Source organism: Lipophrys pholis, assembly GCF_963383615.2.
Source record: "Lipophrys pholis genome assembly, chromosome: 18".
Taxonomy (NCBI): domain Eukaryota; kingdom Metazoa; phylum Chordata; class Actinopteri; order Blenniiformes; family Blenniidae; genus Lipophrys; species Lipophrys pholis.
The window spans coordinates 13,697,362-13,719,868 of record NC_137646.1 but is presented as its reverse complement, the minus strand read 5'-3'; the positions used below and the strand labels follow the sequence as shown (position 1 = coordinate 13,719,868).

General features: G+C 43.5%; 1 protein-coding gene across 4 annotated transcripts in view; it reads right to left on the bottom strand.

The window, feature by feature from the left end:
* Positions 1-1,589: 1,589 nt before the first annotated feature.
* The window catches only part of rgs12a (regulator of G protein signaling 12a), a gene marked incomplete at its 5' end in the record, with an annotated part of 42,250 nt that continues 21,332 nt past the window's right edge, over positions 1,590-22,507 (bottom strand). For 3 of the 4 annotated variants that reach the window (XM_080486409.1, XM_080486412.1, XM_080486411.1), the window contains 14 exons: positions 1,590-2,742; positions 10,399-10,962; positions 11,179-11,290; positions 12,242-12,300; positions 12,412-12,508; positions 13,739-13,865; positions 13,953-14,026; positions 14,716-14,907; positions 15,097-15,194; positions 16,161-16,311; positions 16,398-16,580; positions 17,156-17,299; positions 18,625-18,717; positions 20,796-20,965. In XM_080486409.1, coding sequence (XP_080342535.1) covers positions 2,468-2,742; positions 10,399-10,962; positions 11,179-11,290; positions 12,242-12,300; positions 12,412-12,508; positions 13,739-13,865; positions 13,953-14,026; positions 14,716-14,907; positions 15,097-15,194; positions 16,161-16,311; positions 16,398-16,580; positions 17,156-17,299; positions 18,625-18,717; positions 20,796-20,965 — 2,339 coding nt within the window. In that variant the 3' untranslated portion in view covers positions 1,590-2,467. Of the gene's footprint in view, positions 2,743-10,154; positions 10,963-11,178; positions 11,291-12,241; positions 12,301-12,411; positions 12,509-13,738; positions 13,866-13,952; positions 14,027-14,715; positions 14,908-15,096; positions 15,195-16,160; positions 16,312-16,397; positions 16,581-17,155; positions 17,300-18,624; positions 18,718-20,795; positions 20,966-22,507 lie in introns of those variants that run through there. The other variant, XM_080486410.1, reaches the window with a different exon arrangement.

The window sequence follows — 22,507 nt, the reverse complement described above, 5'->3', positions numbered from 1 at the left end:
TTTCTTTTTTCCATATACAGGTGCTACAAAGTCACTGACATAAAACTGACATTTGAGGAATAAAGTTAGACCAGGTGTGTCAAACATAAGACCCGTGGGCCAAAACCAGCCTGCAAGAGGCTCCAATTTGGCCCAACCACCAAGCAATTTTTTTTTAAATTTCAAAGAACTCGTCAATATTTTAAACAAATGTCTTAAGTTTGGTGACGCTGCCATGAAAGCTAGAAATGAACTTTAGCTTCAAAGCCATGCTGTCAGGGTGAGTTTGTAAAAACATGCATAATGCAACAGCTATAGAAGTTTCTTTGGACATTTCACTGTATTTTGCACCGCAAGGTTTCATTAAAATTGACTTTAATACAGACATTTTAATCACAAATACTCAGTGTCACAACAAGGAAAACTTAAAAGTTAAAATTTAAAGGTAATTGTGGCACCATGTTACTGGTCCGGACCATCCAAGATGAAATTGGACTGCATGTCGCCTCTGAACTAGAATGTGTTTGACACCCCGAAGTTAAAAGTACAATTTCGAGGATGATTATAAACCTCAAGAGCAGCCTGTTGAATCTTATCAAGATTTTTGTCCTTAAGTGAGAAAATCCCTCTTGATTTTATTCTGGAGTTATACTTTTTTCTGACTTTATTCTTGAAATTTTAAGTTGATAACACATTTATTTGGTTTACCTTACATTTTCAGTTTCACACTCACACCTTGGGGCAATTTAATGTCTCTAATTAACCTTAAATTCCTGTTTTTGGACTGCAGGAGAAAACCAGAGTACCTGGAGGAAAACCTCACTAGTTCATCTCTTAGTAAAAGAGCCTAACAATTGGAATATGTAGGATTTCTCCAGCTCGAATCGTATGATCACACGAAAGCTTCTTATGCGAGGCTGGATTTTAATAATAAGTACACGTGTGACGTCTCTTTGCTGACATGAGTTTCACAGCTGTTACAAAATGCATGTGTGTAATACAGGTGTGTCCACCCAACATGCATTGTGCCAGAGAGCTGCAGCTTCTGTAACACATGCAGACAAACCGAGGTCGACGATCGTCTAGACAAGGAGCCCCATCCACAGGTGTGGCTGGCACGGAAGTCAGTCTCACATCTTTGAAGATAAGGAAAACCGGCTCAGGGAGGGAATTTAAGACCTCGATGATGACCACAATTTGGAACAGAGAAAGTATGAAAGCAAAGAGCCTGAAAATAATTTTTAAAGAAAAGCCTCCAGAGCTCGGTGTGCCATCAGCATTCCAGCAGTGACATGCTGCATCAAGACAAACGCTCCAGACCTGCAATCTAACCTCTAATTTTCACCAGCTGTAATAATCACTTTCCAGATGCCGGAGCTAAAAATACCGAGAGGAGGCTGGACGGTTCGGCAGCACTTCCACATGCGGCGACTGTGTGAAGGAAACCGGTCAACTAAGACTGTCAATTATTGACGACGCCGGCTAACTCGGAATGCACATTTGACAGATATGACATGTGGGAACGGTGAGGGATCGACAAAATGCCAAGAGTGTCCTTTTAGTTGGAATTACAACCATCCAAAGCTTTTTTTTTTCTTCTTTTTTTTTTTAATCATTCAACAATGTGGACAACCTCAAAACCACAGAAGCAGAAGGTACAGGCTATAAAGGATCAACTGGAAAACATAGGAAGACAGTTACAAACAAGAAAAAGTCAAATATTAAAGAAAGTTGTGGGTTTTTTTTCTTCCTGCTTGAGAATAAAGTCCTGTGCAGCTTACGGGACGACAGCGGCTACTTTTTTCTAACAGGGCAGCAACACATGAGGTGATTTACTGGTTTGAGTAATTTTTATTTTTTTTTAAAACCCTGAGTCATTTTTTAAAATTTTTTATTAACATTAAAACTTAAAATATTGTGCAAAACTATTTCATAATGCTTCGCAAATCAAAAGCCTGCATGTGGGGAAACCCCCCCTCGGTTTTCTTCAAGTTCCCAACTGGTTTGCTGCAGTTCTTCATATATTCCCTTTTTGTCTTACATCCACTGTGAACATTGAAGCTCTTGCTTTGGACAGTGGTGGCACCGATCCTGAAGCAACCGAACCCAAACTAAATAATCACACATCATGATCTCACACCAGATGGAATTCAACCCCCCCCATTAGAAAGAAGTAGCCCGGAGTGAGTTTCATGCTTCTTCAGTCTAACGTGGCTCCAAATAGAATATTTTAACACGTAGTTTATCAAACTATTACCAAAAACAAAAACATCACTGTCTCAAAACACTACAACTCAACAAAGAGGTGGCAGAAGTTGTACCAAATATACAATATCTATTACCATAACGTTAATTTTCGTAGAGGAAATAAACAACTTGTACATGCAGCCCATTGTTTGATAAATTGTCTTTCAGACGGCAGTGCCTCAGGCTTGAAAAGTGCAGCAAGTGGGGGTGGGGGTGGGGGTGGTGGTGGGGGGGGGTCCCTTTAAACAATCGTGGCTTTGTAGAGGTCTGTCTTGCAGTCCTTGCCCTCTGGGGGGTTGCGGCCATTCTGGGGCATCTGGGTGCTTCTCATTTTGCTCTGGCAGTGTCGCAGCTCGGCGACGTAGCCCTGGAAGCTGAGGCTGAGCTCGGAGTCCTCGCCCTGCGATGTTTCCGGGTTCCCTTCCTCCAGGTGCACTCCCTCCACGTCCATCACGTCCTGGACCGGGTGCACGGCGTCGGCTCTGTCGGCAGGCGATTTGACGGTGGGGGTGGTTTCTGGTCGGGGGGGTAAAAAAGAAAGGAGATGGAGATTTAGGACGAGCGGATACATGAATCCACATACTATGTAATGACGAAGGTAGATGTTTACATAGCAACGATTTCAAGTGAAAACGCAAAAACTGTTGTGTTTTGGGTGTCAGTTTACAGAACAACAGTGCTCGAAGTGACTGAAAACACAACGTGCAACTTTTTGAAAATGCTTTATATGAACAGAGATGGAGATTAACAACAATGCCAGAGTGTCATGACACCCAGTTCATATTCTCCCGGTTGAGGATCGTCTGTCCATACTCATGTCCATGTACTCGCCATTGTTAATGATTACAGCGTGTTGTTCTGTGTGCTTGTGTGCTTTGTTTGATTACAAAAACAAACAGCACCAACATGGCCTGGCATGCCAACGACATAGTTTTCAGTCATTGCCATGTAAACGCCTAACTTAGTTTTTTTTTGTTTTTTTTAATAAAAATGCTAAAACGGTGCATTTTTAGTTGAAACGTCTTGCAAACTGGACCAAAAAAATCACAAGGACGTACCCAACTTATTTCTAACTGAAAGACATTAGAAGTTCCAACTTTATTTCTAACAACTCCAGAGACAAACATCAGGCTCAGAAGCCAGCGAGGCGGTTGATGGTTCGCTGCTGTGGCGCTCCTAACCTCCGACTGCTCAGACTGGGTCTGGAGTCAGGAATGGCATCTGGCATAAAACTTGTGCCAAAACAACTAGGGCATAGAACACACACACACACACACACACACACACACACACACACACACACACACACACACACACACACACACACACACACACACACACACACACACACACACACACTGTCGACAGTGATGAACACAACAACATCCAGAAAGTGAAGGCAAAATTTCCAGCTACCGGCTGGTTGGTCGTACAACCAAACGACCTTCATGTGAGCCAAAATGACATCGTTGGCTGGAATGAGTTTTTATTATGTTAAGTTCTGCACAGAACAAAGTGAAGTCAGAGCTGAAGTCACTGAGATGTGTGAGAAAACGTAGCGTTAATGCGTGGACTGCGGATGCCTTTTGGAGCCGAAGTATCAGCATCGCCGCCATCTTGAATGAGGACCCGCGTCCTCTCAAGCACATTGAGGAAGGAGAGTTTACACCACATAACCACAACTCATTGAATTCAGTCTCTTTACGCAGGTTGCCAGGATGTTTCTGTACATTAAAAAGGTGATATTTCAGACCTCCAGCAGCAATGGAAGTGGATGTGCCAAAGGTGGAAACCCATCCAAGATGGCGGCTGATGATACGCCTCTCCCTGAGTTTACCTAATGCATGCTTGCCAGATGGTTGATGGCATTAATGTGTAGATAATGAAATTTTGTTTTGTCAACTAAAATGTTTTCTTATTATTATTCAACTGCTTAATCCAATACAAAAGTAGTTGCTAGTTAACGCCACAGTAGTGATAGTTGTTCAGTTATTCCATAAAGTTGGTTTAAATCAATTATTTGATGAACTAAAAATCTGATTGACGGCTGCTTGGAGTGGAATAATTATGGTTGGCAAAATCCAGTGTACAGTCATGGTCCTGGAGCCATTTGGCGTTTGTGCAAGATTTCACAAATCTGCCCAAACAGCAGCGTTCAAGTCCAATTTATTCTAGCAACATTGAAACCGTGATAGGAAGAGGCAGCAGAGTTTCCACCGAAAAGAGAAACAAGGAGGTAAATTTGCTCAAATTGAAAAAAAAAAAAACAGAAGGTTTTGGAGGCCATGCAGAACTGACAGTACTGTCAATACTCATAACATTCCTTTTCTGTTTGTGCGCTGTGAGAAGAGTGAGTTTTTTAATGATGGCAAATCATTCAAGTGTAGTGATCAATTAAAAAAAGTGTCAGGATTCATTAAAATACTCAAAATTGGCAAAATGATGTCTCGTCCAAGTCTTAAACGAGGAGCGCAATCAGATTTAGTCATGAAGGGATACAAGAAAATGTTGCCTCGAGTCTTCATTGGTTCATTGAGTAAATCGCTGAATTTAACACACGTTTGATTCAAATGTCCTTTTTACACGGTCATGATTGAACAAACATACTTACAACCCAGTTATACTTTGATTCGACTTCTCAGGCCACATCCACAAATCGACTCGGAGAAACTTTACCCCCCCCCATGCGTGCTTTTACATTTAAACTCCCCACGCTGCTTCAGTTGAACATGTTTATATAATTGGACGGTTGGTTAGTTAGTTGTGTAATCCGGGCAGCTGCCGTCCAACAACTTTGATGACATAATAACTTCCGCCTGAACTTCCTTAAATCACATGCCAAGTCATGGAAAAGTACTGAATGAAATTAGGAAGGGATGACTTATATATATATAAACGTCACAAGCGGTATATTTGAACATCAGCGCTGACAATTAAGTGCTGCATGAGCTCATGATGAAACCCGTTAAATCAAACATCCTGTCACGGCCTCTCTTGCTCTCTCTCTCTCTGCATGTGAACTCAGCGAGACGCTGGCCCCACCGTTATGATGAGTGGTAAACTTTCCACTTTTCATGTGAAGCGCGTGGCCCCGCCGACTCTAAACACGGAGGCCGCGCTCACTCAAACACACGGACGCCCGGGCCCGACTCCGGCCCTGTGAATCACCGCCGCTCCGCGCAGATGTAAACACAAGCATGTGAGCGGCAACAGATGACCTTAAGCAGAACCTCAGAAACCCTTGCGCACGAGCCGAGCGGCCGCGCTGACCTTCCAGAGAAATCCAGGCACTGTTTTGATGTTAACACACATCATGGCTGGGAATAAAAGCAGAGCATTGGTCGTAACTTGTAACACTTGAAGGGAAATCTCGCTCACGGGGGATTTCCAGCTGCCCGTGATGCATTGATGATGGTATGTGGAGTGAGGACACTGTAAAATTTACAAAGCTGCCTCAACTATGTTTATATCCTGGCTGCTGAGGGTAGAGAAGTTGGGCTGATATTGGTGACGCCGATGGGATTCTGAGGATCAGGGGAGTTAAACACATTTTAATTCAGGACTAATAGAATTCTGAGTGGGCCGGACTGGTAAAATCATCAATAATAACCTTTGCATTTAAATGACTGTCTTTGCTGTGGTGCAGAGGCCACATGATAATGTTGCTATTTTCCACAAATTACAACAGAAAATGACTAAAAGTCAAAATCAACATTCTTGTTGAAATGTTAACAGTTTTCTTGACGAGTCGGAGCCTCTTGTGGGACAGTTTTTTCGGTTTGACGCCCCTGCTGTAGATTGACGATGGACGGATGGACTGAAATATATCAGAATAACAGAAACCTAAAAAATCTTAATACACTTTATATCCAATAATAAGATAAAATGCTCCACTGCATATAGTTTAGCGTGTTCATAACTGTATAATCAACATGTGTTTAGTGATGAATATAACACAGAGGAGCAACAAATAACTCCAACAATCACACTTAATAATAATCATTATTATTATGAAGGCGTGAAAACATAAAAAGTTTGCCTTATTGTCGTTTTTGTTTAAACGTTGTCAGGCTTGTCTTCAGAAGGGACGTAGCTACAACCTGAGATCATTTCTCACAGTGTAGATTAATAACTTCATGATTTAATCACTGATCGGAGTAGCTAACGGTTAACTGTGTTGAACAAACAATGCAGAGTTAGATTCTCTAATCAGGTTTGAATTTTATTTGCACATGGAATTTACTTGCGTGAGTCCTTCGATTTCAATATACGTATATTTTAAAAAGTCATTTCAGAGTGCTTCATTGATTCGGGTTTATATGATCAAATAAACAAAATCTAAGATTATGGACTCTATAGAGCAGTAAACTTGGATATAAGGGGACGGGTTCATTGTGACTACAGTGCCTTTGGCTTTTGTATAAAACCTTTATTCATTTTTTAGAATGAATGACTCGGAGATACCCGTCTTATCCTCGGAGTATTTATCTATACAAACATCTTCATCGTGCAGGTTCTCAGTCCTCCGTCTTGCCTGCCGAGTGGCACCATTTAAAAATCAGGCCTCGACACCACCGTTTAACGCGTCCAGGCCTCATGCGGCCCGTCTCGTCTGCAGGCCTGGCAGGCGCCGGGGTCGCTGAGGCGAACCAGTCAGCCTGGAGTGGACCCAGTCCAGAGATCAGCCGTGGCCCACTGCCAGAGATCTGCATCGATTCCCTCCTCTGACCGCCGGACGGGTGATAAAGCCGGGCCGGGGTCAACGGCTGTCAGCTCTGAGAGCCGACACCAGGAGGAGGAAAAGGAGGGTGAACCAGGCTTGAAGTAAAACTGAGCCATATGGTATCTCAGCTGCTGAAAGTGAGCCATTACAAGCCATCTTGTGGAAATGGTCCCTAAGATTGGTTCCCCATTACTCCAAGGAATCCTTTAATCTTGTGCCGACTAAAACACTGAAGCAAAAAGGAGACGAGCTCGCTATCAACCACGGCTGTAATCTCACGCTTAGTATTCATGCAAATCCTTCAACCTGCACTTTCTTGTGAGGCTTTAGCGTCCGAACACACTTTGCATTGAGTTTCAAGTGGCACTCCGAGTGGAGTTACCGTGCACTGTGCGATGTCGCCCCCTAGTGGGCACTGGGAAGCGACTACAGCCGGGATTGGGTGATGATTGAGGGAATAAGAGGGCATCAGATCACACTTTAATGAGGGCTCATTTACACCTGACCTGCCAAGTAAAAGGCAGCATGTTGGAGAAAAGATACTCTCATTATAGAAGAACCTTTTTCCTCCTCTTTTGCATAAATTACTGGAGTCCGATTCATTACAAGATCAATTGCATTGCTTCAAGTCCACCTGCATGTTCTTGTTTTTCTTAACTGCATTACATTTAAATCCTAATGATGCATCCTGCCTCCTCCATGGTATTAAAACATTGCTGGTTGCAATATTTCCATGCAAACATACTGAAACAAAAGTGCAACTTTTTGGAGTCGTTTTTATTCCTATTGAGTGGGTGTTTCTCTCCTAAACTCATCCTCGAACCTAAGAACTTGACCCTGCACCAAAATCGTAAGGCAACAACTTTCTAAAGTCTTTCTGGAGAGAGAGAGAGAGAGAGAGAGAGAGAGAGAGAGAGAGAGAGAGAATGGAGGCGTGTTAACTTTCTGCATTTTCTGCAGGTTCCCCCGAGCAGCAAGGTGGCAAACCGCGTTAAAAATACGGCTGCACTGAATCATGCACTTCTATTTCAGCAAGTGGGTAGAAGGAAGAGACGGAGGAACAGGCAGCAGAGGTAGATAAAGAAGCAGTAGTGACAGTTTCTATCTGGAGCTCAGTCAACTGGTGGATAAGGTTACCATGGTGCCCGGTGGTGGGAAGAATCAGCCCGACGCACTTAGCAACCAAAAAAAAAAAAAAAAAAAAAAAAGGAGTGGAGACGAGTGGAGCTGAAAGGCATCGGTTCCTCCTCGTCACCTCGTGTACGTTTCCCCTCGCCGCTTAAAGCCCGGTCACTAATTCAAAGCCAGAGAGGTCAGGTTCATGACCTTGAAGTGGGAAAAACACGTCGAGCGTGATTTATCTTCTGCTTGTGGTTTTATTCTGAAAGTCTTTAAAGTGGATATTTGAGCTGGAGTGGAATCAAACCAAAATCATCCCAGAAACACACACACACACACACACACACAAATGATGGGGAAGACAAATCAGCACTTCAAGCACCACCAACCAACAACGCAGCAAAGCTTTGAAATCACCAAGATTCAAAAAGACCAGCAAAAGGATTCACCAAAACCCATGAAAGGAAAAGAAAAAAAGCTACACACAACACAGCGATGGACCCAGGAGGTAAATAATAAACAACTCACAATAAGAAACGAGCAGGTAGGCCGAGCAATCAAACAAACAAACACACACACACAGCGAGCGGCGACACGGAGGAGTGGGAGATGATGAGAGGAGGAAGCTGCACAAGACGACATGTGACAGAGCGAAAGGAGAGCGAACGGGAGGGAAGGAATGAGGAGGCGGACAAGTCGAGGACGGGAGAGAAAACTGATCTCACGAATGCTTAAAAAGACAGACAAGAGTGATTTCCAATTCTAACATTTATTAGATCTATTCAATCACAGGTACAGAGTTTATTGGCAGTGATTATCTACAACAGGCACCTCGGGAGGGGGGGGTGAACGAGCCAGAGAAAGAATGACAGGCACTTCAACAATGTCACCGGCACTAAGGACCACTTGTCCTCCAAATGAGTGTTTCCACCACAGCGTGAGCTGGACAATGTTTACTGGCTCACCGTTTCTTTTCTCTCGTTTTTTTTTCTTTTGGGAGTTGCGTAAGAAAGAAAGAAAAAAAAAAAGCTTTTTGACACCGACATTGTTGAATTGCTCTCAACTAAATGGGGTGGGTTGGAGAGGAATACAGCATTTGTTTTCCACTGATTGTTCATCATTCGTAGGTCCACCACTGTAAAGCAGCTTTTTTTTTTTTGGGGGGGGGGGGGGGTACATGACGCTAAATCTCCTCGCTGTCAAATGTCCTGATCTTCAGTAGAATGTCTTACGACTCCAGCACAGTCCAAACATGGGTCATTGAACTGATCGATGGATGAGGGTTTTCACAATATCTGAACTTCTACATGATCACTGAAGAAAGAAATGATCGCCGATACCGTCTTTGATACCACGGAGAAAAGAATCAAATAAGTCTCATACCGAGTGGAAAGCCACATTTGTAAAGGACGTGCATGTGTGGGGTGAGCAGCGGAGATACGTCTGCGCACAAGAAAAACAGCTTTCAACTCTGCTGCTCATCCCACAAATGCATGTTACTTACAAATAGGCACCGTTTATAAGGGGAAAATTTGATATGCGCTATGATGTAAAAACAAACTTTTCTAGACTGATATCAACTTCATTCGGTAAGTCGATCTTGAAAGAAAGTTATTCATGCAACAACAAATATCATATTTACATCCTGTATGTTGAGAGATTTAAAAAAAAAAAAAGCCAATTACAGAGATTCCGTATATCTGTAGCAGTAAATTCCAAAACCTCAGATTGTAGATCCGTTGTTGTTTGGAGCTTCAGTCGTCGCATCATTTCACACGTGGTATCAAAAAAGGTATCAAAGTATTGACCCTGTGGTGCATATGTAATCAATATAATCAATAAGATCTGCAATCAGACACATTTGCATGCACCAATAAACAACAACAGAAGTGTAGATATTAACCGGATTCCAATCACACGGTAAACTCAGCGGCTTGTATGTGCATGGGATGGGGCCTCAAAGTAAACACGACTCGCTCCAACAAAATATACACAGAACGTATTTACAAGTGGATCTGAGTTTCTTTACCATCAAGCCGCACACGAGCTCAGTCGGGGTGAATCGAAACAAATCAGGCAAACGGAGAAAGAGTCAAGATCAATCTGTCGATAAAGTGCATCAGAGTCAGTGTAGTTTTTTTTTTTTTGTTTTGTTTTTTTCATCATGAGAAGTGGTCAGGTTTGGACCACAGGGAGCACACATGCATACGTACACACACACATACACGCATATACACAAACACACGCACACACACACCCACACACACAAACACACGCACACACACACACACAGACAGGCGGAGCACTGGATTATTACACTCTAGAAATACCTGAAGTGGACTTTTCTTCTCCACCTGCCTCTTGAGACTGGGAGCAGGACGGCGGTGGCGTGAAGTTGGCTTCGGGTAGGCTGCTCCCGAACGACGGCATGGACGACGGCGACGAAGGCAGCAGCGTGCTGTTGGGGCTGTTGATGTCGCCCTCGCCCACCAGGGTCAGGTCGCCGTGGGCGTCCTCCTCCACGGTGCGGAGGCTCGGCCGGACGTCCGAGGGCCTGGAGATGGGGGACAGGTGGGTGCCGAAGGTGGGGTGGCGAGGAGGGGGCATGAGGCACCGCCTGGGCCCGGAGAGACCGTTGGCGCTGGAGCTGAGGGACGAGTCCAGGCTCTCCGAGCGCAGGCTGGAGGTGAGCAGCCCCCGGGGCGGGGCGCCGTTCTCTCGGCCCTGCTTCAGGGATTCGGGGGTGGAGCAGGCCAGGTCGGAGGAGACGGAGCAGGAGGAGGTGGGCGACGTCAGACGCAGGAAGTCGGGGAGCACCAGGTCTTCTTTGCTCAGGAGTCCCCGCTGGTCGTTAGCTCGGGTGCTCTGCGCCCGGCTCAGCAGCTCAAAGAATTCTGAGGAGACACACCAAACCATCGACCTCGCTTAAACCCATCAAAACGCACGGCAGAGAAGGATTAGTTCTGTTGGACATGCAGTGTAGCAGCCTCACACCTGACGGAGAAAAATCACCTTGCCAGAGATTTCAGTTAGTCCTGAGGCCAAGCAAAGCTAAGAAAATCCACCACAAGTTAAAAAAAAAAAAAAACAGAGAGAAAAGGGGAGTTTACCTTCTGCTTCATCTATATTAATCTTTTTCTGTTTTCGCTTTTCCCCTGGGAGTGCTGAGTCTGGTCCGCTTGCTCTCACAGAAAAGTCCTTTGGTGTTGACCTCTCATCTCCCTGCAGATGCAACAATAACAATGCACTCTGTTAGGGGATGGAGGGGCGGAGACGGAGGGGTTGGTGGGTGGGGGTGGGGGTGGGGGGGTGGGGGGTTGTGGTGTTTCGTAAACGGAAGGCTGAGCACGAACTGCCAAAGCACCCTGCCGAGCGCCGTCCAGATTTACTGAGATTCTTCATGTGAAGACGAGCCCAGTCCATCTGTCGACCGTGTGTCTTTCACTGACCCCGATAGCGTCGAGACTAAATACGATCTGTTCGCGTACGACGCAGTAAAGTCGCAACTGATAATATGAGCAAGTGAGTCAGCCGCCGGCGGTGTTAGAGAAGAAGACAAAAAAAAAAAAAAAAAAAAAGTAGAAAACAGACACCAAGTGACAGCTAAACATTGCCTCAATATTAGAAAAGGTGGAGTTATGAGAGAGTGCTGCAAGGAGGACAAAGCTTTTCCCACCATCAAGGCAATTGGATTTTTAATAGTTATTTCATTCTTCCCAAACTTTGTGACTCGTCCACGTAATAAACGCCACTTTAATGATGCTTTAAGCCCAAACACGAAGCCAGAAGTTAAATTAAGGCCTTATGAGTTCAACGTCAACACCACAAAGGTCCTAATTTGATTTCTAACCAATTATCCACAAGTCTTTTGTCTTAGCAATTCATTTAGGTTTCATTACTTGTCTCGTATTCTACTGGTCTACTTTTAAACCAATTGCCCTATTTTCAGCATTTGACTAAAAGTTATGAGCAAACCAAGATTGAGGAACAAGAAAAATGATAAAGTTTTTTGTTTTTTTTAATTTTATTTCTGAGCTGTGACTCTTGCAGCACTCTACTGAGGGACACAGAACGTTGGCAGAAGCAGTGCAGAAAATAGTGAAGGTACGAATCACCACCTTTGGACCGTCAAGCACCCAGTTTAAGGACAAATAAAATGTCAGGGGTACTTACTGTTGCAGAAAAACTCCTCGTCGGAGGGTGGCCTTTTAAAGAGGAAGACTTGGATTTGTCTGTTTGACAGAGAGAGAAAATGGTTAAAACTGAAATGTGAAGTTGTTTTCTCTTTGTCGTTTCTGTTCAATACTGAGTTTTACGTCTAATATTTGGTTAATTGGTTGTACCTTTCCCTGAAGACGGATCTGCTCGCTCTAACACGACTCGCAGGCCGTCCAGACTCGATATGGGAGCGCCGAGGTCCAAAGGCTCGGTCTCACCGCTCTGACGAAAAAAAGAGAAGCAAATAGCATGACCTCATTTTTCGTTGATCAAGAACAAGTAATAAGTGAAGGATATAGATCGGGGGTGTCAAACTCATTTCTGTTGAGGAGCCACTTAAAACCCAATTTCATCTGGAGTGGCCAGTAAAATTGCGCCGTAATAACCTTTAAACTGAAACATTAAGGTTTTTCTTTGCTGTGGTAGAGTGCATGTGATGGAAATGCTGACATTTTTGCAAAACCAAACGATTACTACCAAAAATTACAATATAAAGTCCTTTTTTAATGAAACCTTCTGGTGCAAAATACAGTGAAATGTGCAAAAAAATTAATAAAAAATTCCTCCAGCTGCTGCATTATTGGTGTTGTGTCCACTTGACTGAAGACATTTTAAATTAAAATAAATATATCAATGTGTTCTTTGAAATTTTACAATTGGCCTGGTGGTTTGGACGGATTGGAGCCTCTTGCAGGCCAGTTTGGGTCCACAGGCCTCATGTTTAACACCACACTTTTCCTCGAAGCAAGAAGTTCATATACTTGGATACGAGATGTTGAAACAGCCTCTCGTTCACTCTGTCATAGACAATACATTCAATAGAAATCTTTTGTTATTTTTCTATTGTACCGTTCACTAAATGGACTGACAGATACGATGAAGGATTAGATGTATGTGCATTTATGCCTCATCCATACATGAGTCCCAATGCTGGAAGTTTTCAGTTGATCTAAAACTAATCTAAAACAAATCGCTAAGACAGTGATGAGAAAAGTACAAAGTACTCGAGCGGTAGTTAAATACAGTAATATAAATCTTGTGCCTATAGCTCCTAATGGTGCACACAAGAGTTTGCTTAATTTCCAACCCATCTTTCAGCTCTGGCCGACGATATAATCCAGTTGTAATGCCTGGAAACCCACGGCACTAAAATAAATCTGACGGGGGTTCAGGGGAGGAGTAAAGAGCCGGCATGTTTGAGCAGTGTCGTCATTCTTAATTATAGCCCTGCACCTCCGTCTTAGCAGGCTGGGCTGAGTCAGAGTGCTAACCACCGTGTAGGGATGGAAAAGGATGCGGTTCATTCCCTCCCCTGACCATGATACTCCACCCTGTGGCACTGTCACACACTGCACAGACCGCTCCATCAACACACGGGGGCTTCAAAAAAAGAAGAAGAAGAAGAAAAAAAAAAAAAAGATTAAGGGATTGTGACCACTGGGGACAACTTACTATTTTAGCCACAAGATCACTGAGGTGGAGGCCGTATTTAGCCACCACAGGACGCAGAACCTCTGTGACTGGTTTGGTGGGTTTAGCTTTCAGCCCCACGGAACGGTTGATGGGCACCAGGTCCAGTCTGACGGCAAGCACAAAGAGAGATGGCCGTGAAAGAGCAGCAGTAAAAACAGAGATCTTTAAAAGGACTAAAGCAGCCGGTTTATACCGAAAGAGGGTTCGCTTTTCCAGCCTCAAATCTCGCGAGCTGAGGGTCATACAATCCTGGTCCAGCACGAGCGGCTGAAGGAGAAAACAGTGGAAGAGGTGCAGATCAGCAAAGCTGCATAACAAAGCACATACTGAAAGATAACATCTGCCAGGCTGGTGTTCTCTTTGTGTCTTTCTTGTCTTTGTTTTGTGTGTATGCTTTTGAGAAATGGATTTTTCCAGACTTACAGGAAGGGCATGAAGCAGCCAAACACACAGTTACTATCACTGTACTCTATAATTCATTATTATTTTTTTCTTTTATGTACATTTAGAACTTTTGCAATATTATTGTTTTACACATATTTTACAGTGCATTTTTTTTTCCAATTTATCCATGATCTCCATTCCAGGAAAATGTTTCCTTGATGTTCTTAATATTCTGCTTTGTATATTGGCTCTATGTGAAAAAAGTTCAGATTCAGTTGCACAAATGAATCTGAATGAATTGAGTGACTTGGAAGAAAAAAAAAAAAGTTTTTTAACACAGTTTACCCGGTAAATAATAATAATAAAAAAATGTTTTTCCTATTGTGTACCTGGTAAAGGTCAAAAAAGGACTCTCGTAAAGGAAAGTGTGATGAAACTTTGAGGTCAATCACAGTTGTGTTTAACAGTCGTATATAATGAACATCGGGGGTGTTTCCATTAAGAAAGAGTTCCATCTGTGTTTTCCGAGATAATAGCTGTAGATGCTCTTAGCATTTCTCAGCCTCGCTCACCTTCTCTCCTCCCACCAGGAAGAGGTCGACGGCGGCGATGTTGACACTAATGTTTTGACAGAGATCTTGAAGCACATCTCTGATGGAGGCGCCGGGTCGCAGGGTGATGGAAGAGGAGGAACCGTTGGGCAGCAGCACGCTACATTGTTTGGGTGATCGTTCCCACACTCCGACTGAGTGGCGATTATCTGCCTGAGGACGGAGGATTAACACAAGCGAGATTCAAATGGTTGATTTAGCTGTCGATTGTGTCGACGCGATCCATAAACAACATATGAGTGGGCTGACAAGTAGAAGAAGAGAAAACGCAGGCCTGTTATGATGGCTTCACCAGACACTGGGCTCTGTGTTGCCATGGTGATCGGGCCAGAGGAATCTTACCTCGATTTTGCCAGCCGAGCAGGAAGTGGCCATCTCCAGGCTGGTGCCGGACGACAAGGAGCCCTGGGACTCCCTCCTCCCGTTGCTTCCCCAGTAGTCTGCGCGGAACAAGGCAGACGATGATGAATTTGTGCTGATAAGAGGTATTAACACTCCACTCGTCCTAAATGACACTTACAATATGCAACACCCAGATAGTGTCAAGCTATATCATGACTAATAATAATGTTTTGGATTTGAAAATCTTGGCATGCGGCGAGGTGCATGGCATTGAACAAGATATGTGAATAAACAGAGGGTGTGTGATAGAATTTTTAAGTGCAACTATAGTATTTTGCTGCTATTTATTCCTGAAATATGCCATGCCAGAAAATGACATGACTAAAATACATTTAGCCGGAAAATTTTACTTGGAAAAGTTTCATTTTTGACTGAAATCCTTTGGCTTTTGAGGTATGTTTGTAAACAAATGTCATGAGAAACTAACGAGGACTTACACAAGAATAGAACCGAAGCCACTGAAATGTAGCCAACACGTCACAATATCAAAATGTTTCACAACATCAACATTGTTTGGATATTTTATTGCTCCAAAAGCTCTTTGGGGGAAAGCCTGACAATGTCTAAATGCCAGTCTTCAGCAAGTGAATTTCCCACCGTAGCGGTGGTGTGTGTTTGTGATTTCTGCGGGGCAGTTTTGTCCCGACATGCCTCCCCCTGCATGAAGCTTGTGGCAATTCTGAAGCTGGGAGGAATTTATGACCCCGTTAACACAAAGTTTCAAGTGAAAACGCATTGTTTTTGTCTTTTCTTTTCAGAGGAGTGGAGGCCGCCATTGTTGTTATTGTCCATCTATTTGTGCATGTGCAGAAGAACTATTTACTCTGGCTGTGGTAAACATGTGCAGTAGCGGCATTTTTCCACTGTCTACATGGAGACGAAGCCTTTTCAAAAAGTTCCACCTGCAGAGCCGTTCTCAAAAAGTTGTGTAAACGGTGCCTCGGTGTTGCTCAAGGACACTTGAGCGGCCACCAATCAAAGAGGTTGGTAAAATAATCCCTCACCAAGGTTAATGTCTCCAATGTCTTTCTTCTTTGGACCCTTCCCGAAGCTCCTGTTGCGGGACCACGAGAAGAAAATGCCGCGCTTCTTGTCAGCACTCTCGTCTCTGCCGTCTTCATTCAGTGACCTCCCCGACCTCTGTTTTCTCACATCCTGCAAGTTGGAAGACCAATTTGATTTGATCTCTCCGGCTGGCAACATGTTGGACGATGCTGGAATAACTGGAAAAATGAATATACCTTTTTTGGTGTGGACAGGGTGGAGCGGTCGGAGCTGGCGCTGTGTTTGGACGGTGCGGGACTACACGGGATCTGGTAGGGGTCCGGTAAAGGCTGGCCGTTCACCTCCGCACGCATGCACTCCTGGTAAAGGGAGGACTTGAGGAACCGCGAGTAGCTGTCGAACTTCATCAGGTTGAAGATCTGTGGACGTGGCAAACGGAGGAGAGGAAAGAAAAAAGAAAGGTAAGACGGAGGGATGGATGGTTTGTTGAAGTCGGTTGGAGATAATAAGGGAGGCAGGATGTACAAAGATTGTATGACGAAACAACAGACAAACCACTGCTGGTGTTCTCATAATGCTAATGTTATGACAGGAGTCCCTGCAGTTAACATTTAATCATACTCATGAGCAAGCTGGGAAAATATACAGATTTCTGACTGAATGTCTCCGGGTCCGTGTGTACAGTACGTACTGGGCTCTTTGTGGGTGTATGCCAGTTTGTGTTTATTTCCCGGGTAGAGACTCAGAGCCCTTTTGTAAACAAACCCAGATGGCCAAGAAAGAAAAAAACAACAAAAAAACCCCCTCAATATGCTTGTGCAAAGTGACTAAAGGCGAGATGGGAACAAAGCCCCCCGACCGCACTCGAATTCCCCGCTCCATTATTGCTGTCAAGAAAACATCTTGATCTCCGGCTCGATATCAAACCTGCTTAATAATTCAAACGGGAGAAGACTTAAGAGATGAGCTTAATAGATTGCAGCGTCGGCGGTACCTGTAGCTGCTGGGTCTTGAACATGTCGGGCCTCGGGGAGGTGAGCACGTCGTCGGCCAGCTGCGCTTGGCTGTCAATGTTGACCGGCATGGTGGCTTTGCTGGACAGGAAGCTGTTGTAGATCTCTCCAGCTCTTTGAGACAGCTGAGCGGAGAAAAGAGTCCATGGCAATTAAATAATGCAGCAACGTGTCTTCATCTATTATCTTGTAATATAAGCGATTACATAATACTATATCATTGGAGGGTCTCAGAATACCGTGCATTATAGTTTCCAGTCATTTAGAATCAGAATAAATGTTTAATATTAATCTTTTTTTTAAAATTTACTTTCACCACCTACATTTTTACACAGATCTGTTTCTGTTATTATAATTTCTGCGGTTCACTTTGAAAGCATTAATGAATTTTTTTTTTTTTTTTTTTTACAATAGCGTGGGCCTTCAGTCTGAATGGATAGATCAGTCACACAGAAGAGAATTCTTCACGAAGCAAACTGAATCAAGACACTGCTCTCGATTCATCCGTGAGAGATTTAAAAAGAGAAAAACAACTTCATAGATGAAAACAAAAAATAAAAGCCACGGTAGGATGGGAGATTTTTCGGTTGTTGCTTCCCAATTATGAAATGGGTTGTCTTTGCACATCAGACAAGCCCCTTCACTGTCCGGTTTTTTTAATTTTTCAATGATTACAATTTGTTCCAGCTGGTTGTTTGAGTGTTGAAGTGCTCTTTAAATAAAGAGCTGGGTAAATAGAACTCACAGCTCTGTGGCTGAGAGGGAACCAAAAAACCAGACCACAGGTAGGAAGACATTCCCATTCCTTGCCTTGAGAGAAATGTTTCACTGGAAACAGAGTCTGGTGATGTGTAGTTTGAAATTTCAGGTTGACTCCGAAGAATTTGGATTGCAATAATAACAGTTACAGAGGGGTTTCACAGTGGTGGTTTGCACTCTTGACTCATGGCGAGATGGTCCACAGTTAACTCAAGTTTTTGAGGGGGGGGGGGGGGGGGGGGGGGTTCACAGGGTATTTAACACGCATTTACATTGATGGAGAATGCAGACGATTCACCTCAACTGCATGTTTTTCACTTTTTCTTGAGGGACTCAAATCTTTACCACTGTAAACCTTGGTGACCCAGTTAAAATTAGTAGTTTTGAGACATAAATTAATTAAATGCAGACTCACCTATTTTTTTTATTTTTTTTTTAACAATGTTATACCCCTTAAATTCAAGAGGGCTTTGTGACCCCACATGAATCTTTGGCCTCCAGGGTTGGAGGAAACCGGTGCTCCCAGTTTGAAAGCCCAGAGAAAAACCCCAACCTCACATGAACTGGTGATCCTCTCGCTGTGAGGCAAGTGTTTGAAAACGATCATGGGCACATGGACAGTAGTTGGTAGAAGACGATATTCCACAATTCACAATCTGTGTGTGTCTATAGCTGCACACGTTGGACGTACCTGTTTTTTATCAGTTGCAGGGACATGACTGAAGTATTCACAGGCCTGCCAGAACAAGATATTCTCCTCACTGAATTCTTTCTTGAGAAATTCCTGTGGAAACACACAGCACAAGAGGTTGTTTTTTTTTGTGTGTGTGTGTGATCTGTAAGTGGTGAGCGTTTTCTCATCTCCCCAGTCGTGAGGAAAAGAAAAGTTGGGTGTAATGTAACAAGTGTAGGCGCAGGATGGCGTAGGCGAGAGCAGCTCGCACAGTGTTGAGGGAAGGTGAGGAGGGAGGTGGTTCTGGGATGCCAGGACGTAATGCTGAGCTTTGTGAAGGTGTTGTGGGCTAAATTCAAGGACGCATCTTTGGTGTGGGTGGAAGTAGTACATGATAACACACACACAAAAAAAAGCCTTTACTCACTAAGGTTGAGTATTGACAAATGCCTTTGAACTGAAACCAGCTGTAACTTTATATGTGACTATATTTTTAGATTATATAAGTTCAAAGACAACATTCTACGATTAACCCTTTAATTCTGACCTATGGCGTGACCATAACCGGGACTCCTAGAATGTTTGTGATGTGTGAATAAATTCCCAAACTGTCTGAAAGCAGGGAGGAAAAATAAAGTTTTGTGCCTTCATAATTAATGAGAGTGGCAAACAGGACTTTCACGACAGTCCAGTCACACAGCAGCCTCATCAACACGACACACATTCATGGTAACATGACGCAGTATTATTGAAAGTGGAAGTCAATTCAACGGAAGCGTTTTTCTAAAGAAATTCTAAACAATAATGACAAAATAAACTTTAAAGGTGTTTTTAATACCTTCACTTCTAATGGATGTGTTGCACGCATGGTGACGATCACAAGATGACTCCTGCTAGTTGGGTGTGTTACTAGTTTGTCAGCGTGTTCTCACTCTCAAGTTCCCAAATATTTGAGATAATGCAAAATGTTCACGTCTGTTGTGCAATTTAGAGGTTGTCGCAGTGGATCGTGCACTTCCAACACCTTCCGTCTCACACCAAATCATCTGCATATCCTTCTTCGCTGCGTCCATGAACCTCCTCACTGTCCTTCCTTCGTTCTTTTCTCGCCTGGCAGCTCAGGACCAAAACATCTCAACCTTGTTTCGCTCATAACTTCAAGTGTAGTGAAAGCTATTGAATCGATCGATCGAGATATTTCAGTTCCTCTACCTCAGGAGGTGTCGAACATAAGGCCCGTGGGCCAAAAGCGGCCCACAAGAGGATCCAATCCGGCCAAACCACCGAGCAAGTTGTAAAACTTTCAAGGAAAACAGATTATTTTTAAACAAGGTTCTTAAGAATAGTGGACACAACACTACACTGAAATCCCGAGATCGTTGCAAACAAACCGTCTGGACAATTCACGCAATAAAAATAGCTGCTTGTTTGGGGGCGCTATCACCTGAAACAAACACTGACCAGAGAGGAAGAAAAGCATGAAGAAGTAGAAACCGGCTCATTGATTTTTTCCAGACTGAAATCCCACCCCTTGAGCCGGCTAGTTGCTAGTGGCTAGTGGCTAGTGGCGAGTGGCTCGCGGCTCGCCACGAGCAACCGCAATATAAGCTTCAGACCATATATCAATGAAGGCTTCCTCACTACTTCTTCCTCATTATGCCACGTCTATGAGACACGTGGGATGAAATAGTGCTCATGTGAAAACGCCCTAAAAGTCCCTCTCGTAAGCTCTACAGAGAACAGGCTGTTTCTGTGCCTGTACCTTTAAATGCTAATGAGTTACGGTAGCTTTTAATTTTAGAGGGCGGAGGTCATCTACCTGTGGGAGGATATGACAGGAAAATCTCTGAATTGCTTGTATGAGCAAGTGAGGCAGATGACAGACTTTCTTCACTTCTGGGGCCTCCTACACAGGCTATGGGGACACATATTACTGTTTACCATTACAAAGTAAATTTTTCATGATTTTATTATGGCACGACTTTACCAGTCTGAAATAAAATGTGTTTGACACCCCTGGTCTTGCTAAATAATGTGCAGGAATTCAAATCGGGAGCTTGTAAAATATCCCAAACAGTAAAAGTGTTTACTTTGCTTTACTGACTAAACAGGACACAGAGAAGCTTCACAACACTTCCAATAAGCACTGAAAAGGTTCAATCAAGTCAAACTTTTTTCCTCCGGCTCACCGAAAAGTAACGCACGCCCACAGGATCCTGAAGGAGACGCTCGAAGCAGGCGGCCCAGCTGGCCACACGCTGCTCTGGAAGCCCACGATGGCTTCCCGCTCCAGGAAGACTTCCATTACTGTTTAGGCTGCTCTGGCTGCAGCATCCCTGCAACTGTATCCCACTATAGTCTGCAAGACAGGAGAGCAGAAAGCAGAGGTTACAAAGCCCTGGTGTGAAAGGTTAATTCAAGCCGGAAGGGAATGCTGGAGTCACTACTCCTGTGTGCATTCTCACTTATTCAACAAGAGACACAATAACACTTTCTGCTGAGTTGAGCAAGTGTGAATAAAAGGTGTGACAAGGAGCAGAAAAATGTTAATTGCAATGTTCTAAAAGACACACAACCAATAAACAGAAACGTGGACTAAGACCTGACGAATCAAGCCTTTTGAGTTTCATTTGGTTGATATGGTTACTAGATAACCTACATCAATCTAAAACTCTCACTACAAAACAACAGGAGTGTTTCTATCCAGGAGAAACAAACACTGCCAGCTAACTATTAACATATCAATCTGCTGGAGTCCTGGAGGGGTTAAAAGAACAAAGGGTGTTTTTATTGTACTCGGCATTGTGTTGTGACTACTGTGATGGTATAGTAGTTTGTGTTACTGTCACAAATAATTCAGGAGGTTGCAGTGTGACTTGGTTGTGTCCATCATTATTTTGGAGGATAATATCAAAAAGTAAAAAAAAAAAAAAAAAAAAAGAGTTAAATCACTAGAGGATATAACAGCATACATCAACCACAGATCAAGTTGAGGAAGATGGATCGAAAATGGAAAACCACACAGGCTGGACTTTAACTTTAGAACCCTTGAATGATAAAGCATGTGTATGTGTATATATCCATGACTCCCCACATTATATCATGTTGTTACGTTCTTTTACTTTTTTTCTTTAGAGAGAATTTGGCTTGCAATTGCAAGCAAAGGGAAAATACTATTCGCAAGCGGAATAAGTCTTACTACTTAACATGATCAAATGTTAAGTAGTTAAGAAAAAAAACTTGATCATTTTAGGTAGCCTAATGAAAAACCAAACAGGGATTGTGTCGTACCATGACTATGAGAGTTTAAAAGTGGATTATCTCGACTGCTGCTGCACCTTCGATTAGTGAATATATATATATATATATATATATACACGAGTGTCAAAGCTCGGAGCAATACATTCAGGCAGATTGTGTAATCTAATTTCATCCTACAAAGTGGAACAACAGATGTTTGAGAGAGAGGAGCAGCCTATAGAGCCAGCGGGATGAAGAGAAAAGAAAGAGTTGTTTAAAGGAGACACAGGGAAGAAAGGAGAGGGTGACGATGGAGGAGCTGGTGGTGCTGTTCCTACACAGTACCTGCTATCATGGCAGCAGATGGCCACTTTAGAGCTGCAGGCAGACCGAGCACGGAGCGCACAGTAAAAGCAAAACACAAAAGGGTCACAGTGGGATTAGTTACAGTCGTTGTCATTCTGGAGAGAGTCGACGGGTTGGCATGGGCAACTGGTATTAGCACAGCTTTACCTTTACCAGCTAACATGGGGGAAGTTGAATGAGGTATTCATCAATCAGACTCACAAACAGGTGTCGTCACACCGCGGACATGTGAAATCAAAGCTCTGTAAATAGTACATGATATCACTGCCAGGTTGTGACTCAAGCAGCCTCTGTA